At 57.1% G+C, this 16,537-nt stretch overlaps 1 protein-coding gene across 9 annotated transcripts in view; it reads left to right on the top strand.

Moving 5' to 3' along the window:
* The window catches only part of CAMTA1 (calmodulin binding transcription activator 1), a 675,715-nt gene that overhangs the window by 649,912 nt on the left and 9,266 nt on the right, over positions 1-16,537 (top strand). For 2 of the 9 annotated variants that reach the window (XM_081085443.1, XM_081085449.1), the window contains 7 exons: positions 4,379-4,566; positions 5,444-5,690; positions 6,268-6,339; positions 7,809-7,829; positions 9,311-9,504; positions 11,350-11,424; positions 14,450-14,480. In XM_081085443.1, the coding sequence (XP_080941569.1) occupies positions 4,379-4,566; positions 5,444-5,690; positions 6,268-6,339; positions 7,809-7,829; positions 9,311-9,504; positions 11,350-11,424; positions 14,450-14,480 (828 nt within the window). Of the gene's footprint in view, positions 1-4,378; positions 4,567-5,443; positions 5,691-6,267; positions 6,340-7,808; positions 7,830-9,310; positions 9,509-11,260; positions 11,425-14,449; positions 14,481-16,537 lie in introns of all 9 variants that reach the window. The other 7 variants (XM_081085445.1, XM_081085450.1, XM_081085448.1 and 4 more) reach the window with 5 other exon arrangements.

Genomic DNA, 16,537 nt, shown 5'->3' with positions numbered 1-16,537 from the left:
AAGGATATTTCTCCGTTGAGTGGAAGGGAGGGAGAGAGAGAGAGAGAGAGAGAAGCATTGATGTGAGAGAGACACATTGATTGGCTGCCTCCCACACGCACCCCGACCATGGTGGGGATCGAGTCTGCAACCCAGGCACGTGCCCTTGAGTGGAATCGAACCCAGGACCCTTCCATCCGCGGGCCAAGGCTCTACCCACTGAGCCGTACCGCCAGGGCAGGGCTTCCTAGATGTTTACGGTCACCTTGCGGAGGTCCCCTGACTTCCTCACCAGCCAGGACGAGACGTCTGGCCTCATGATGATGATGTTGGGGTCTCCTCTTCCCTTGGGCCACGCGTTCACTCCGGGGCTCAGCACCGTGAACGGGGCCTCACGCTGGCGGCCAGGTCTCCGCAGAGCCCTCCCTCTTGGCACCAGCTCCTCAGACACACCCAGGGCCCTTCTCCCTGGCGTCCGGGACTCCACTGGTTCTGGATTAGCTCTGATCGAGTCCCGGCCTGGCACAGCTAGAACAGAGGCCTGCGGAGAGCATGTGACGGATCGGCGCCACCATCACCTCGCCGTGAAGGGCAGGTGGCACCAGGCTCTGAGGACAAGCACTGAACTGTCCCTCGGGCTGCTGACCGACCGACCGCTGGATCTGGAAGGTCCAGAATCCTCCCGGGCGCTACACTTGCAGAGGTTAAGAGGCTCTGCCCTGCAGTGAACCCGCGGCGCGGCTGTTAAGCAAACGCAGTTCGTTCGTCGAAATGCACTGCAGCGGAGAGGACCAAGCGAGCAGCCTAAGGACACGCGTGTGGCCGCCTCCCTTCCAGCCTCCCAGCGACTTCACCCAGACAAGCGTGAAAGGGAAGGCCCCGCGAGACACTCGCTAGGGCACCCGGCCTGCGGCCTCGCTGTGATGGGGGGGGGGGGCCCCGCAGGCCGCACAGCCTGCAGCGCTCCCAGGGAGAGGAGCCGTGAGCGGCTCCTGGGGTCGCATCCTACCCGCCCTCTGTTTAGCACAGGTGAGCCTCACACCTGTGCAGGGCCCTCCCATCCCTGTGGGTGGGTTGGGGGCTCCACTACGGATCTGCCTGCCAGGGAATCAAGTCATAGCTTAGACCAGGGTTGGCAAGTTTTTTCTGTAAAGGCCAAATAGGAAATATTGCAGGCCTTGTGGGCCATCAGACTTGTCATGACGATTCCATCTGCCTCCAGCACAAAAGCAGCCTCAGGCAGTATTGGACCAGTGGGTGTGGCTCTGTGCCAATAAAACTTTATTGACACCAGCAGGTAGCTGGTGGGTGGGCTGCCACAGTTTGCCAGGTCCTGGTGGGGCCCGTGTCAGACACCAATAGTAAGTCATCTAGGACAGTATTCACGACATTTAATAATAAATCACCAGACTGTGAAAATCAGTAGCTCAAAGGAGGGGAACTAAGGAGGATGAACAATAAAACAGTAAACCGATCCATCTGCGTGATTATCGATAGTGGGGTTGTGTGTGAGGCAGTTGTTAAGAGGGGGCTCGTACGTGAAAAAGGAATAGTGTTTAAAAAATAACCCGGAACTAAAATTCTAAATTAGTATCTTAGCAAAGCCGGGGGGTAGGGAGGTGGAGGAGGTAACGTGTTCAAGCAGCGCCCCTGTCCGGCAGCTGGTGGGCTCGGTTCCGCTGCTGACGCCGACGGGTCCGTGTGGGCCGAGACGTGCTGTCAGATGCCACGCGCGTGGGCAGCACAGAACCACTGCGTCGCTGCGGGAGAAAACACGCCTGCCCCGTCGGGGGAATTCGGGATTGGCAACAAAGGGACAGGCAACCACAGAAATAGTAAGTGGAAAGCATAACAGGGGAATATTTTCCAACGGGATTCATTCCCACTTTGGTAACTGATGATTCTGTAATTAAAAGGTGCTCAGATTGGGCTTTTAAAAAAAAAAAAGCAAAATACACTCTATGCTGCTTGTACAAGACACAACTAGGATGAAATGAAACGAGAAAACAAGGTGATGGGAAAAGATACAACAGACAAGTATATATAAAAAGAAAAAAGGCAAACAGTACAATTCAGGGTAAATAGTATGCATATGTATATAAATATGTAATTTATATGGTGTCAGTGAAGTTCTGTGAACCTAACCACACAGCTTCTACACGTTGACGCAAAAGCTAGGAAACACAAATGCGGAACCACAACCTTCATCGCAGTGTGAGACCAATGCCCTGCCTCAGGCTGAACAGTGCAGTTGGAAGCTTGGCTTCCGGGATGTGTTTATAGGCGACAAATATTGATGCAGATGCAGGTAATCCGGACACAGAGCACATGTCTATCTACAGTTGCTCCTTTTAGGGACTCAAGGCACATCTCTGAATGTTGCTCATATGCCAGGACACGAAGAGAATTTAAATAAAAACCCAAGGCTGCCCGTTTAAAGGCGATCTTTACCTTCTCCGACCACCAGCCGAGAAATTTAGAAATGAACGTCATGATTTTTTTCAGGCCCAACTGCTGAGCCTGTTATTTGATTTAAAGTTATCTAAATGTCACTGCCTTTTTGCAGCGACAAGAAGTCAGCTACGTGGTATTTGAAGTGTGCACTGCGGGTCTTGGGCTGTTCTCACACTGCCACCCAGTTACGAAACGGAGGATTTGGGGGGGACAGTAGTGCCAGGCTCCAGGTTCCTTAGTCTCCGGAAATTCCACTTTGCTTTGAATAAAATATTTGAATGCCTCCCTGGTAGAAAAAGAAAATCAAAGCAGAACCTACTTCCTCCTCAAATCAGGAGCCAATAGCAAAGGGAAAGAAAAGCTGTGATATTTCCCCCTAAATGTCTTCGTTTTTATCCCTATTACAGAAATAGTTGTTGTTCTATGTAGAAAATTGCCCAAGATCCGCATGTTTAGCAGCTTGGTTGAGATGGACGTAACGTGCATAATACTCAGCCTTCCTACGTCCCACTGACGGGGTTTGGTGAAGGGACACAGCGGTGCAACCATCGCCAGGGCCCCTGAGAGCTCCCCCTTCACCCCACGCCCCTGTGTCGGCGGCCGTCACTCCGCTCCGTCCCAGCCCTCGGCAACCACGGATCTGCTTTCTGTCCTCAGAGTTTTGCTTTTTCTAAAAATGTTGTAGAAATGGAATCCTCAAATGTGTGGTCTTCTGTGTCTGGCTCCTTCCCTCAGGTGTGTGTTGTAAGATAAGCATTTTGTCACCCTTGTATAGATCCGCTTACAAACTTCAGCTCTTGCCCTGATCGGTGCTCAGTGGTTAGTGCATCAGCCCTCAGATTGAAGGGTCGCAGGTTCGATTCCGGTCAAGGGCACGTTCCTCGGTTGCAGGCTCGATCCCTGGTCCCCGTTGGGGCGCAGTCGGGAAGCAAGCAATGGATGTCTCTCTCTCACATGGATGTTTCTCTCTCTCTCCATCTCTCCCCCTCCCTTCCCCTCTTTCTAAAAATCAATGGAAAAATATCCTCAGGTGAGGATTAACAAAACCTTCAACTGTTGTATTTCACGTTCCGTTATCAAAAGATGTGCAAGGATGTTTTAAAAACAAGGTCTATCTCTAATTCTGGAAACATGTCTCCCTCCAGACTTGTTTGAGGCTTCTTGACGTAACTGTTAGGAATGTGTTTGGGGTGCAGATCTCAGCAACCTAACTAGAGTGATTTAATTTTTAGAAATTACTTTTCTGTAGAGGCTCATTGTCCAGAAGTAGGTCCCCGGGTGCGTGGGAAGGGGGGAAATCAAGAAGAGGGTGATCATAACTGCTTGTCACCCACCAGCTGTGCCGGGGGTCTGGCTCACTGCTGCCCCCTACAGAGCTGGGGTTCTCCAGGCAAAGGTGTGGGTGGGTGTTGGTTAGGTAACCCCTGGTGTCACCCCATTCATACAACTTGCTGGAAAACTGCCCAGTCACAGTGCCACTAAGAGGGTGACCCCAGCTGAGAGGAGTGAGCAGGCACCAGCCAGGACTGCTGTAAGACAACTAAGGTTTTAGCCAAAATAGGACTTGCAGGGCCCGGCCGGTGTGGCTCAGTGGTTGAGCGTCGGCCTATGAACCAGGAGGTCACGGTTCGATTCCCAGTCGGGGCACGTGCCTGGGTTGCAGGCTCGATCCCCAGGAGGGGGCGTGCAGGAGGCAGCCGATCCATGACTCTCTCTCATCATTGATGTTTCTCTCTCTCCTTTCTCCCTTCCTCTGTGAAATCAGTAAAAATATATTTTTAAAAAATAGGACTTGGAGGTAATGGGGGGCGGGGTGTAAAGCTTGACAGTGACACTGGAGTGGGTCGGGGGGAGGGTAAGCCGCTCCCTCCGTCCTCTCTCTCCGAGGCGGGCGGGCGGCGGGCTCTGAGTCCCTTGAACCTGACGCCCCCGCTGTCCGTTCCAGGTGAACGTGCTGACCCTGGCGGAGCACATCATCGAGGCCACGCCTGAGCGCATCAAGCAGGAGAACTTCGTGCCCATGGAGGCCCCGGCCTTGGAGAGGACGGAGGCGGCCACCATCAGCAGCACCATGAGCTGGCTGGCCAGTTACCTGGCGGACGTGGACCACCTGCCGCACGCCGCCCAGCTCAGGTCCGATGCGCGGGAGAAGCTCCTGGGTCTGAGGGCCTGGGAGGCGAGCCGGGTTTGAGGATGCCGGGCGGTTAGACCTCACTAAGCGAGGGGGGAAGCTGCCCACCGTCAGCAGATGCGTGCGTAAGGGCTGCGGTGCGTCTACGCCGCGGAACTCTGTGCAGCTGTGGAAGGGAGGGGGGGGCTCTCGCCCTGGGAGACGCCTGGAGGGACTGGAGAGCCTCAGGCTAAGCTCAGTGAGCCAGTCAGGGAAAGGCGAGGGCACACGTCTCACGCACGTGGAATCTAACGAACAAAATCAACGAACAAAACAGATCCAGAGACACAGACGCACGGGACAGACTGACAGACCCCAGAGGGGAGGGGTGATTAGAAGAGAAGAGATGAACCAAAGGACTTACATGCGGGTCTGCATAACCCATGGACACAGCTGAAAGTGCAGGGAAGGCCTGGGGGTGTGCAGGGGGGAGGCAAATGGGGGAAAGAGAAGGGATGTCTGTAATACTGTCGGCAATAAAGACACTTTTTTTTTTTAAGCGAGGAAGCCTTGGGGCTCCCGTCCTTGCCTCTCCCACGGTTTTTCTCTCCGTCTCAGAGCCTGTGAGGCAGCGAATCTTAAGGTTTCCCCCCAGAGTCACTGGACTTCCATGGGAGGGTGCTCGGTGGGGTTAGTGTTCGGCCTCGTGCGGAACGCACGGTGGGTGTCCCGTGTGAACTTGCTGACGAAGGACAGTTAAAGTCGGGTGTGTCCGGCGCCAGAATGAAAGCACATTCCTAACAGCCCCCGTGGCTCCCGGCGGCTCCCATCTGTCTCACGTCAGCGTGTTGTGGGTCGTGCAGACGGATCACGCCTCCCCCGTGTCCCCTCTCGTTCCAGAAGCGCGTATAGCGAGCCTCTAACCCCCTCTTCCAACACCAGCCTGAGCCCCGGGGGCTCTCCAGCCAGCGATATGGCCTTCGAGAAGCCCAGCCTGCCCTCCGCAGCGGACTGGTCGGAGTTCCTGAGCGCGTCCACCAGCGAGAAGGTGGAGAATGAGTTTGCCCAGCTCACTCTGTCTGACCACGAACAGCGCGAGCTCTATGAAGCCGCCAGGCTCGTCCAGACCGCCTTCCGGAAGTACAAGGTAAAGGGGATCCGAGTCCTGACGGGACCTTCTTCAGGCCCGGGAGGTAGAGGAGGTCATGAGCATTCCCGCTAACACACCGGCCATTTCTTATTTATTTACTTATTTATTTAATATGTTGTTACTGATTTCAGAGAGGAAGTAAGAGGGAGAGAGAGATAGAAACATCAGTGATGAAAGAGAATCATTGATTGGCTGCCTCCTGCACGCCCCCTAGTGGGGATCGAGCCTGCAACCCAGGCATGTGCCCTGATGGGGAATCAAACCCGTGACCTCTTGGTGCATGGGACAACGCTCAACCAACTGAGCCACACCAGCCGGGCAAAAAGGAGTATGTTTTTTAGGTCACCTAACACCCAAAAATGATGGCTCTATTTAGAAGCAAGAATAGCTGGAGATTAGTCTGTAAATCCATTTTTTGAAATGTATACTTCTCATTATCACCGTATCTTGGTAAACACTGGGGGTCTCATTTCTGATGAAGTTAATGGAATGGGCGATGCTTCTCTTGAAGCCACAGGCAGGCTGATGTTTCTCATACTGAGTCACAGTTTACTTTCCCCCTGACCCCCCGCAGGGCCGACCCTTGCGAGAACAGCAGGAAGTGGCCGCTGCCGTCATCCAGCGCTGCTACAGGAAGTACAAACAGGTAACCACCTGCAGGGCCCCGGGGACTGCACCCGCCCGAGGACACTCCTGTGGGGCTGCCGGGGGCAGCAGGCCGGCCCTGGATGAGGGCCGCCTCTGAGCTGCCTTGATTGAAAACAGGAGGAAAATGTTCCAGAGAGGGGGGAAAAAGAGAAAAGGATAAAAAAACATCCAACGGCAACTAGACATGTGCCACAAAATAACTTTGGTTCCAGTGTTTGGCCTTTGGTATTGGCCTGTGAGGGTCTGTGTTGCCGTAATTTCACCCATACGCCCCGTGGTGATGAAGGGGCCTCACAGAGTTGACCGTGGCGGCTGGAGGTCAGTGCTGGCTGTCGTCCTTGACCGAGAACTATCGATAAGTTATGTCACCCTCAGCCAGTTTTCCTTTCAGCTGCTGCTTATGCATTTTATGGTGACGAATCACAAACATCGCTGAGGACCTTAACCTGCGTTTGCAGTGCTCAGTGAGGGGATGCGGGAAGGGCAGCCATGTGCTCGTTGCTGCCCTGTGACTGTTTCCGGGACAACCCGCAGCCACAGAGCTCCCGCCAGAGGGAAGGGGGGCTGACTCTCAGAGGGGCCAGGTCTTCCAGGCGCATCGTCTCACCCGCTCCTTACCATCATATAAAGGAAACAACTGTATTTCCGTCTTCCAGACAAAGAAGCTGAGGTTCAGAGAAATTAAAATATTAGATCTTTGTAACCGTCCCGGGGAGGTTAGAAAATAGGAGACGTTGCCTGATGGAGCTTTGGGCGGCTCATGTGCTAACGTTCAGTCCTGTCGGTAGATTCCGGAACCTTTTATCGGGTTGTGCTTTTCGTGGGTTTTAAATGTGTATCGGGGGACTGCTCAGTGCCGAGGTGCATAATCGCCACGTAGAAATTCCAGATTATGTTCCCTCGACACGATCCAGGGCTTTGGTGTCCGATGTGGGTTGCCTTTGATCGAGTTTCTCTAGGATTACGCTCCGTTCCTGCGTGGGGTGGGGGAGGGGGCCTCTTCAGCTTTAAGCCAGTTGAGTTCATGATCCCAGAAAATGAAGGTTTATTGTGTAAACGCTGACACCGCAGTTCCCGCAGCCCGGGGGCAGGGGGGGGCTTCTCTCGGTGGGCGGGCTTCTTAGCACAAGCGATAAGACACCCAGAACCAGAGCTTCAAGCCTGTGATGACAACAGGGATCTATTCCCAAATCTGAGTTTGGTAGTTTGGTATTCTGAGTGGTGTTTTTTTTTAAAAAAATCCCATCCCAAAGAAGTGTCATGTACAGCCAGCAGGACGGAAGGCATCCTTGACTGAAATACTGGCCCACAGGAGGCAAGTCTTTCGGAGGGCGGAGGCCTGCATCCAGCCGGCTCGCCCTTCTGCTGGTGGTGGCGGTGGTGGGAGTGTCGTTGCTTCTGGCTTTTCAGCTTCCTTCCGTCGAGCGCTCTAACGTTAATCTTGTATTCTCTGTTTCTCCCCCAAAGCTGACATGGATAGTCTTGAAGGTAATGCCACACCCAGCCCTCTCACAAACCATTCCACCAGAGTCACAAACTCCACTCCCATCATCAGCGACACGAAGGGGCCATTCCGATGGCAGGGTCATGAATCAGCCATCCCCACCCCACCCCACCCCCACCCCCCGGCAGGCCAGCTGACCACAGGGCGTCTGTCCTCCGGGGACCTCATGCTTATTCAGTAGCCATAATGGGACACTGTTCGGACTGATGTCCATCTGAAGAGCCCATCCCAGCCAGTGACGTGAGCCCCGTAAGCCACAAAGTAAACTGCCCGTTCTCCCGGGGCACGCCCCCGGGAAGCCCCCAAGAAGGCGTCCTTGTCTTAAAAGACTCCTGGACGAATGGGAGAGTGAAGCAGGCGGGGTTAGGTGAGAGGGTCCCTGCAGAAGGGCCCTGTGTCCTGCACAGCCCGGGAGGCCCCGTCCCTCCCTCATGCCACCGCATACATGCAGACACACTAGGCGCAGGGATGTCCTGCGAGCGTTTCCCTCCGATGGTAAGTTGCCCTCTTGCAAGCCGAGCGCTTCCTCGCCCCCCGAGTCGTATTCTGTTCGCTGAGCAGCGTGGACGTAGATTCTTACAGACGGAGAGCTCTGAGTCTGTAGCGCCCGGAGACGGAGCGGGACGGGGCTCCGGCTCCCGTGCCTTCCTCCCTCCCTGAGCCCAGCCCCCGAGCCGGCCCGGTTGGCCTGGTGACAGCGGCTCTCGGGGCCTCGCGGCTTCGCCTGGCCTTGGCCCTCTGAGTGCTCATCTCCCGCCGGTTAAAGTGGCTCGCAGGTGTCAGCGTTTCATGATAAGCCTTGTGTTTGGGACCTTGTAACTCGGGAGTTTGCTGATGGGCTGGTAGTGAGGGGGGAGTGGGAGGCGTAACGGCGGGGAGTTAAAAAGGTTCCAGGGGAGCAAGTATTCATCTTAAACACTTAACATTTACCTGCCATGCGTGTTTCTAAGATTCCTAAGTGTCTAAGTGGATTGCTATTGAGAATTCTTTTTTTCTGCCCGGCCGGTGTGGCTCCGCGGTTAAGTGTCGACCTAGGGACCAGGAGGTCAGGGTTCAATTCCCGGTCAGGGCACAGGCCCGGGTTGCGGGCTCAACCCCCAGTGTGGGGCATGCAGGAGGCAGCGGTCAATGATTCTCTCTCATCATTGATGTTTCTGTCTCTCTCCCTCTCCCTTCCTCTCTAAAGTCAATTTTAGAAAAATCTTTAAAAAGAATTCTTTTTTCAAGAAGGGCAATATATTTGGGGATTTGGGGGGAACAAAGCACCTTCAAAAAGCAGCACATCGTCGGGAGGCGGCCCTTAGGTAATGTTTTTCGTTCTGGAAAGGTAGGTGGAGAGAGGCCTGGTGGGCCTGTTTGGCAGTGAAGCCGGAAACGGAGAGCACGGCGAGGGGAGAGTGACTTCTCGCCGAGAGCCGAGCGCAGCCCCGCGCCCCGTGGTCACGCCCTGCCTCTGTCTCCGCAGTACGCGCTGTACAAGAAGATGACCCAGGCCGCCATCCTGATCCAGAGCAAGTTCCGCAGCTACTACGAGCAGAAGAAGTTCCAGCAGAGCCGGCGCGCGGCCGTGCTCATCCAGAAGTTCTACCGCAGCTACCGGAGGTGCGGCCAGCGGCGGCCGGCGCGCCGGACCGCGGTCATCGTGCAGCAGAGGCTCAGGTGGGTGCAGGTCAGATGGGCAGAGGCTCAGGTGGGTGCACGTCAGGTGGGCGCAGGTCAGGTGGGCGCAGGTCAGGTGGGCGCAGGCTCAGGTGCGCAGAGGCTCAGGTGGGTACAGGTCAGGTGGGCAGAGGCTCAGGTGAGTGCAAGCTCAGGTGGGCGCAGGCTCAGGTGGGCAGAGGCTCAGGTGGGCACAGGTCAGGTGGGCACAGGCTCAGGTGCGCAGAGGCTCAGGTGGGTGCAGGCTCAGGTTGGTGCAGGCTCAGGTGGGCGCAGGCTCAGGTGGGCACAGGTCAGGTGGGCACAGATTCAGGTGGGTGCAGGTCAGGTGGGCAGAAGCTCATGTGGGTGCAGGCACATGTGGGCGCAGGTCAGGTGGGCACAGGCGCATATGGGCGCAGGCTCAGGTGGGCACAGGTCAGGTGGGCACAGGCACATGTGGGCACAGGTCAGGTGGGCGCAGGCACATGTGGGCGCAGGCTCAGGTGGGCACAGGTCAGGTGGGCGCAGGCACATGTGGGCACAGGCTCAGGTGGGCAGAGGCTCAGGTGGGCGCAGGTCAGGTGGGCGCAGGCTCAGGTGGGTGCAGGTCAGGTGGGCACAGGTCAGGTGGGCTCAGGTCAGGTGGGCGCAGGCTCAGGTGCGCAGAGGCTCAGGTGGGTGCAGGTCAGGTGGGCGCAGGCTCAGGTGGGTGCAGGTCAGGTGGGCAGAGGCTCAGGTGGGCTCAGGTCAGGTGGGCGCAGGCTCAGGTGCACAGAGGCTCAGGTGGGTGCAGGTCAGATGGGCAGAGGCTCAGGTGGGTGCACGTCAGGTGGGCGCAGGTCAGGTGGGCTCAGGTCAGGTGGGCGCAGGCTCAGGTGCGCAGAGGCTCAGGTGGGTACAGGTCAGGTGGGCAGAGGCTCAGGTGAGTGCAAGCTCAGGTGGGCGCAGGCTCAGGTGGGCAGAGGCTCAGGTGGGCACAGGTCAGGTGGGCACAGGCTCAGGTGCGCAGAGGCTCAGGTGGGTGCAGGCTCAGGTTGGTGTAGGCTCAGGTGGGCGCAGGCTCAGGTGGGCACAGGTCAGGTGGGCAGAGGCTCAGGTGGGCACAGGCTCAGGTGCACACAGCCCACGGAGGGAGGGGCTCCGGCCTGTGCTGACGGCAGGGCCTGTGGGGGGGTGGGGGAGGGGGGCTTGTGCAGTGACTTTCTTTCCAGACCCCAGGCTTCGCAGGTAAGGCCTCTGTCGTCACCTCTTGGTCTGTTTGGCTTATTTTGTCTGCGCCTCCCACCCATTTATTTGTCGTCTCTGCCCCGTTTCACTTGCATCAGGATTTGGCAGGAGCCAAGTTTCCCCTGGAAACGGTGGCCTCTGTGACGCGCGGGCACCACACGGAAGGCCGGGGAGGAGTGGAGAGAAGCTCTTGCTGAGAGCGTGTGTGGGGACAGGGAGACGCGCTGACAGAAGCTTAGAAAGCAGTAGCCCAGAGGGAGTGCTGAGGGCAGGCAGGGCGGCTTGGACGGAGGAGCCCGGGACGCCTTTCTCAGCAAAGCGAGCACCTGGGAGAGTCGGGAGTACAGTTCTGACATCAATTGTCAGTGTCACGTTGGCTCCCGGCGAGCTGGGGGGTGCTTCTCCACCCCTCCCTCCCCCCCACCTCAGCCCCCACCCCACTGCCCGCTCCCCAGTGACGCCCCCACGGTTCCCATGGAAGTCCAGGGTTCCAGGGACCTGCTCCGCTGTTGGGTTTGCTACACGCACTGTTTCATTACGATCTCAGCACCCCTGCCGCGAGCTTCCCCCTTCCTCAGAGGAAGCTCCACAGCACCCTTCTCGTGCCGATGGTGAGCCTTCTGGCTTCCTTTGCAGGAGCAGTTTGCTAACCAAAAAGCAGGATCAAGCTGCTCGGAAGATAATGCGGTTTCTACGGCGCTGTCGCCACAGGTAGGTACATGCACCCGCCTCGGTGCCTTTGACTCGTCACGGCACGGCTCGCAGAGCAGCCTGGTCGCTGAGCCGCTCATTCACCCCCACAGAGGCCAGCCCCCCTCCTGCAGAGAGTCAGGGCCAACCTCCCCGTGACCCCGGGACATAGGACTCCTAACTAGGGACTGAGCTGCTGCCGCTGGAAGCTGGGCGCCGTGCGGAGTGGAGCTCCGTGCCGGCGTTTCTGGCTTCCTTCGGGGTGAGGACAGCTCAGTTGGATGAGCTTTAATTCCACGTTTCCCTCTGGGCTGTGGTTTCCAGGCCCCATCGCTGTCTGCTCTTCACCGCGAGCCTCACTGGGCTCCTGTGCGTCCAAAACACAAAGAAACGCATTCTCTTCTCGGGAAGGAGACAAGTGGACTGTCTGGGGTGGCTGGCGCCCTCTGCTGCACGCGTGGCAGACAGCAGGCTCTGGAATCCCCCAGGAAGGCCAGGCTGGGGAGGCCCCCTGGGGTTAGAGGCCTCAGCAGCAGACAGTGGGTTCCCCAGACCCCGCCCCTTCCCGGGGAGCCAGGCCGGCGGGCTTTCTCCGTGTTTCCCCCTGAGCTGGACTTTTCTTGGTGCGGATCAGGCTCTGTCCTTGGATTCGGGGGGCTGGTGCAGAGCTGGTTTCCGTCACTCAGGCCGCCCAGGCCGCCGGCTGTGACAGTGGCCTCCGGCCGCGTCCAGGCCGCCGTCCCTGTGGTCCTGGTGTTCCTGGGAGCCGTGCTGCTCGCTCACGGCCCGGCGTGTCCCTTCGCCCCAAAAGCCCATGTCAGGTCCAGTCCATTCCTAGAGGTTTCGTTTCACTTTCGCTTTTCTTACTCCTCAAGCCATCTGCTTGCGAACTTCGAAAGCATTTGGACTTTGAGTCTTCACAGGGGCTCACTGGCTGCCTGTACTTTTACTTAAACGAACAAAAGAATTCATTTCCATGGCGACAGAAGGGACAGGGCCGGAGCCACACGTTAGCAATAATAAAATCTTTAAATCAGTGGTTCTCAACCTTCCGAATGCCGCGACCCTTTAATACACTTCCTCATGTGGTGGTGACCCCCAATTTCATTGTTACAAATTGAACATAATGAAAGCATAGTGATTCATCACAAAACAATATGTAATTATATATGTGTTTTCCGATGGTCTTAGGCGACCCCTGTGAAAGGGTCGTTCGACCCCCAAAGGGGTCGCGACCCACAGGTTGAGAACCTCTGCTTTAAAAAGTGCCTCCTTTCGGATATGGCGGGTGTCCGGAGGCCAGAATGCTCTGCCAGAAGCTATCATACACTCAGCTGCCCGCTCGCTCTCCACCGGGATTAGCTGGAGGGTAGACGCCAGGAGACGCCCTATTGATGCTAGGAAAGGCAGGTCCCTGGGGGCTGTGCTCTGACATAACAAGGTCAGTCCCACCAGCCTCACCCACACCAGCCTCTGTCACTCCGTCCTGCGTGGAGTCCTCGCATCCGAAGAGAGGGGTTTATTTCCTTCCTCCAGGAGGGCGTCCAGGACCCCCTTCCCTCGCCGCCCCCCCCCCCGCCCTTTCCACACGCTCACGGAAGTCAGCACCCTCCTTCCCGCGAAGCCCCCAGGGCTCCCTCCTCCTGGGGGGGGAGGGGGGGAGGCTGCGGTGCCTGCTTCCCAGACAGTTTGTTGTCAAGGAAATTGCTTGTACTTTTACTTAAACGAACAAAAGAATTCATTTCCATGGCGACAGAAGGGACAGGGCCGGAGCCACACGTTAGCTTTACAGTCCCTTCCTGAGGCCCCTCCAGCAAACCCAGTGCCCACCAGTTCATTTTTCCTGTTCCCTTTCGCCTTCGCCTCGGCTTTGACCACGAGGCCGGCGACGCTGCCCCGGTGAGGCGACTCTGAGCTTTTTCCTTCTGTGGCCGCAGCCCGTGCTGCTCCGTCGGGCGCGGGACGAACACCACCTCCAGAGCGGGCTGAGCTGAGCCATCCTCATCCTGTGTTTAGAGTCCTCTTCCGTAAACTGGCAGAGGAGAAGGCCACAGAGGTTTTGCCCGTCACAGGTTCCTCTTTTAACTGGCAGAGACCTGGGCAGCCACAGGAAGGTGTGTGAGGAAGAGAACGTCAGGCTTTGAACTCCGGGTCTGCCCGTGATTCGGGGTGAAAGGCCCTGTTGGCCCGCTCGGTCACGTGCCCGCCCCTGGTTCGGGTTTTAGACGCGGGCAGGGAGACTGTAGTGACCTTTGGACTTTGGACACGGCTGAGATGGCACTCACTCCGCTCCTTGTCGATGCGGGAGCCGAGGGGACCCCGAGAGCCTCCCCTGGGAGGTGGAGCTCATGCCTCCCTCGGACGGACGGACGGACGGACGGACGGGTGAGGCCCTGCTTCCATCAGGCTCATGAGCCGCATTCTCAGAGGCACTCCGTGTGGCTTGTCACTTGGAGGCATCAAAACGGGAGGCCTCCCGGGACCCCTCTGAGGCAGGTGGGGCAGGCAGTGGCTTCAGGAGTCCCATCGCTTAAGGACTTGCTGTCACATGACCCCAACGTTTCTAGACTTAAAAATAGCTTGGTGCCCTGGCTGGTGTGCTCAGTGGTCAGAGCATCCGCCTGCGGACTGGAGGGTCACGGTCTCGATTCCCAGTCAAGGGCACGAACCTCGGTTGCAGGTTCCCCAGCCCTGGTAGAAGCTCCTGCGGGTGGCAACCCGATAGGCGTGATCTGTCACGTCGATGTTTCTCCCTCTCTCTCTGTCTCCCCCCTCTTCTCCCTCCCTTCCACTCTCTCTCTCTCTAGAAATCAATGGGAAAAATATCCTCAGGTGAGGATTAAACAAAAATAATAACAATAGGAAATAAGAAATAATAAACTGGTAGATTCCCTACCTGCTCATCTCACGTACCAGACCACCACGCTCCCTTTCCATCCAAGGAACCACTTTAAACTCTCTGCTTGTGTTGAAGTAAAGCTATTTGTGAGCCTCTGTCGTGAGCCTCCGTGCTAATAGCTGTCTGGTGTTGTTTTACTGTCTGAAGCCCCCTGGCGGACCATAGGCTGTACAAAAGGGTGAGTGAGCTGCCTGCAGGCCCGTTCACCTTGCCTCCATTTTCGGTCTTTTGCTTTCTGCTTGCTTGCATGGGGCTGCGCCGAGGTATGCAGTAAGTTTCACATCCATTGAATGAAATGAGACACGAGTGAAACTAACCCTGACTACTAACCCTGCTCCCTCTAGGAGAACAGTCACCCAGGGTAGGTGTGCCGATGCCCGATGCATGAGCAAGCGAAGGGGGGGGGGGGGCGCGGAGGCCGCACCGGGCATGCGGAGGAGGGGGAGATGCCTCCGGTGCACACGGGCGGCTGGGGGCACACGTGGACTCTCAGGCTGAAACAGGGAGCGAGTGGGTACTTGTGAGCGAGGTCATTGGCCTCGCGAACTTCTCTCATGTGCTGGGTCCAAATTTCTAAAGCACGAAGGCTCCCTGGGTGGTCTCGGCTTTGTGGTCTTTAATGAGTCTCTATCTTGTGTAGAATGACCGTTTCCCCAGGCCCCTGTCCCTCCCGCGTTATTTTCTAACCTCCCTCCCCCGGCGCTGCGGGGTCAGTCAGCGCCCAGAGCCGCCCTGTCAGCATCGCCCCGACGTTCGCTGTAACAACGCGAGCGGAGCTGACCTCCGGCGTTTCAAGGCAAGGCCAGCCGGGGATGCGGTGCGAGGGCCCTCACCTCCGTGTGTCCTGGGGCAGCTCAGAGGCGATCCTCCCATCATCGGCGTTTTAAAGAAATGATGGCGCCTGGGCCTCGGTCGGCCCCAGAGCGGGATGCTCATGTGTCAGCGGGCAGTGGGGTGAGAGTCCCCGCCAGGGGGACTGGGACATGTCTTAAATGGTAATCAAGGATTTCATGCCAGAAAACCGGTTTAAGACCCGGGAATCTAAGTCACCGAACACAGGCTTCCATGTAGATTAATTTGTCCACGTTTGTCTTGTACGTACGTCATGCTGAGAGAAGACGCCCCGGAAATATAACACGGGAATCTCTCTCGACTTCCCATGGCACCTGGGAAGTCACATAGTCACCTGCGAGATTTCCGAGGAAAGAGCAGCCTTCAAAACGCCTGGAGCTTCGCGTGTTTCCCAAGGTGTTACTCCCCACTGTGTCGACGCTGATGTCAATTCATTCTAGCAGAAGCCAAGGGTCCGCTGGCTTTTCCTTCAGAGGTCAGGCCATCTCCATGGCAACCACCGGGTTCTGCCATCGCAGCTGGAACACAGCTGTGGAGAGTCCCTGGGCGGAGTGGGTGGCCCTTCTCACAAGACGTCCCTTACAGAGACGCTAGGGCCGAGCCGGCCCAGGGGCCCTAGTTTGCCGGCCTGCAGTACCAGGAGAATTGAGTTTTTATAAGTTCTTCGAAGCCAGGCCTCATTTCTATACAAGATTGAAAGTCTCGCCTGTGTAAACCCACGGGTCGTCACATCGAAGGGGCCGCTTGTGTGAAAGATCATAAGGAAGCAGCTACGCGCTTTTGGGAGTGGAACTAGTCCGTCCTCGCCAGGGCTAGGTGCGCGGAAGAGTCGGGGTCCCGTGCGGCAGAGCCGGCTCGGAGGGGCCTGTGTCTGGGGCTCAGGAGAAGAAGGGGACAGGAGTCTCCTTGCTCTTCCCAGTCCCTCTCGCCCTCTGCACACAGATAGGATGCTTCGCCCATTTAGAAGCTTTTCCGAAGGGAACACTGCGTGCCCTCGGATTCCGCTGAACTGACCGCCGCACGGCCGGGCCTGTGACACCAGCTTCCCACTCGTCTGCTGCGGAGCCGGCATTTAGTAAAAGTGGCTGCTTGTGTGCTGAGGCTGTTAGCTCCTGGCGTGTGAGGGGCCGCGTTTAAGACCTCGTTTCTGAAGGATGCTCTTCAGTGCCAGTCGGTGTCCGCCTTCATTTCCCAGGCGCCCCCTGCATCCGTCCTGAGCTCCCAGAAGTCCCCTCAGGAAGTCGGGATTCCACCCAGAGCCTGTAGGGGGGTCCGGGCAGAGGAGCTGAGAAGCCGCCGGTTCCTTCTAGAACGGTCGTCTTTACCTCGCCCGGTGACTCGAGGGAGAGCTGGCCTCTGGCTTTGTCTGACGGCCAGTGCAAT

This window comes from Myotis nattereri (assembly GCF_964212035.1).
Source record: "Myotis nattereri genome assembly, chromosome: 3".
Classification (NCBI taxonomy): Eukaryota; Metazoa; Chordata; class Mammalia; order Chiroptera; family Vespertilionidae; genus Myotis; species Myotis nattereri.
This window is presented reverse-complemented; position numbering and strand designations above follow the sequence as displayed.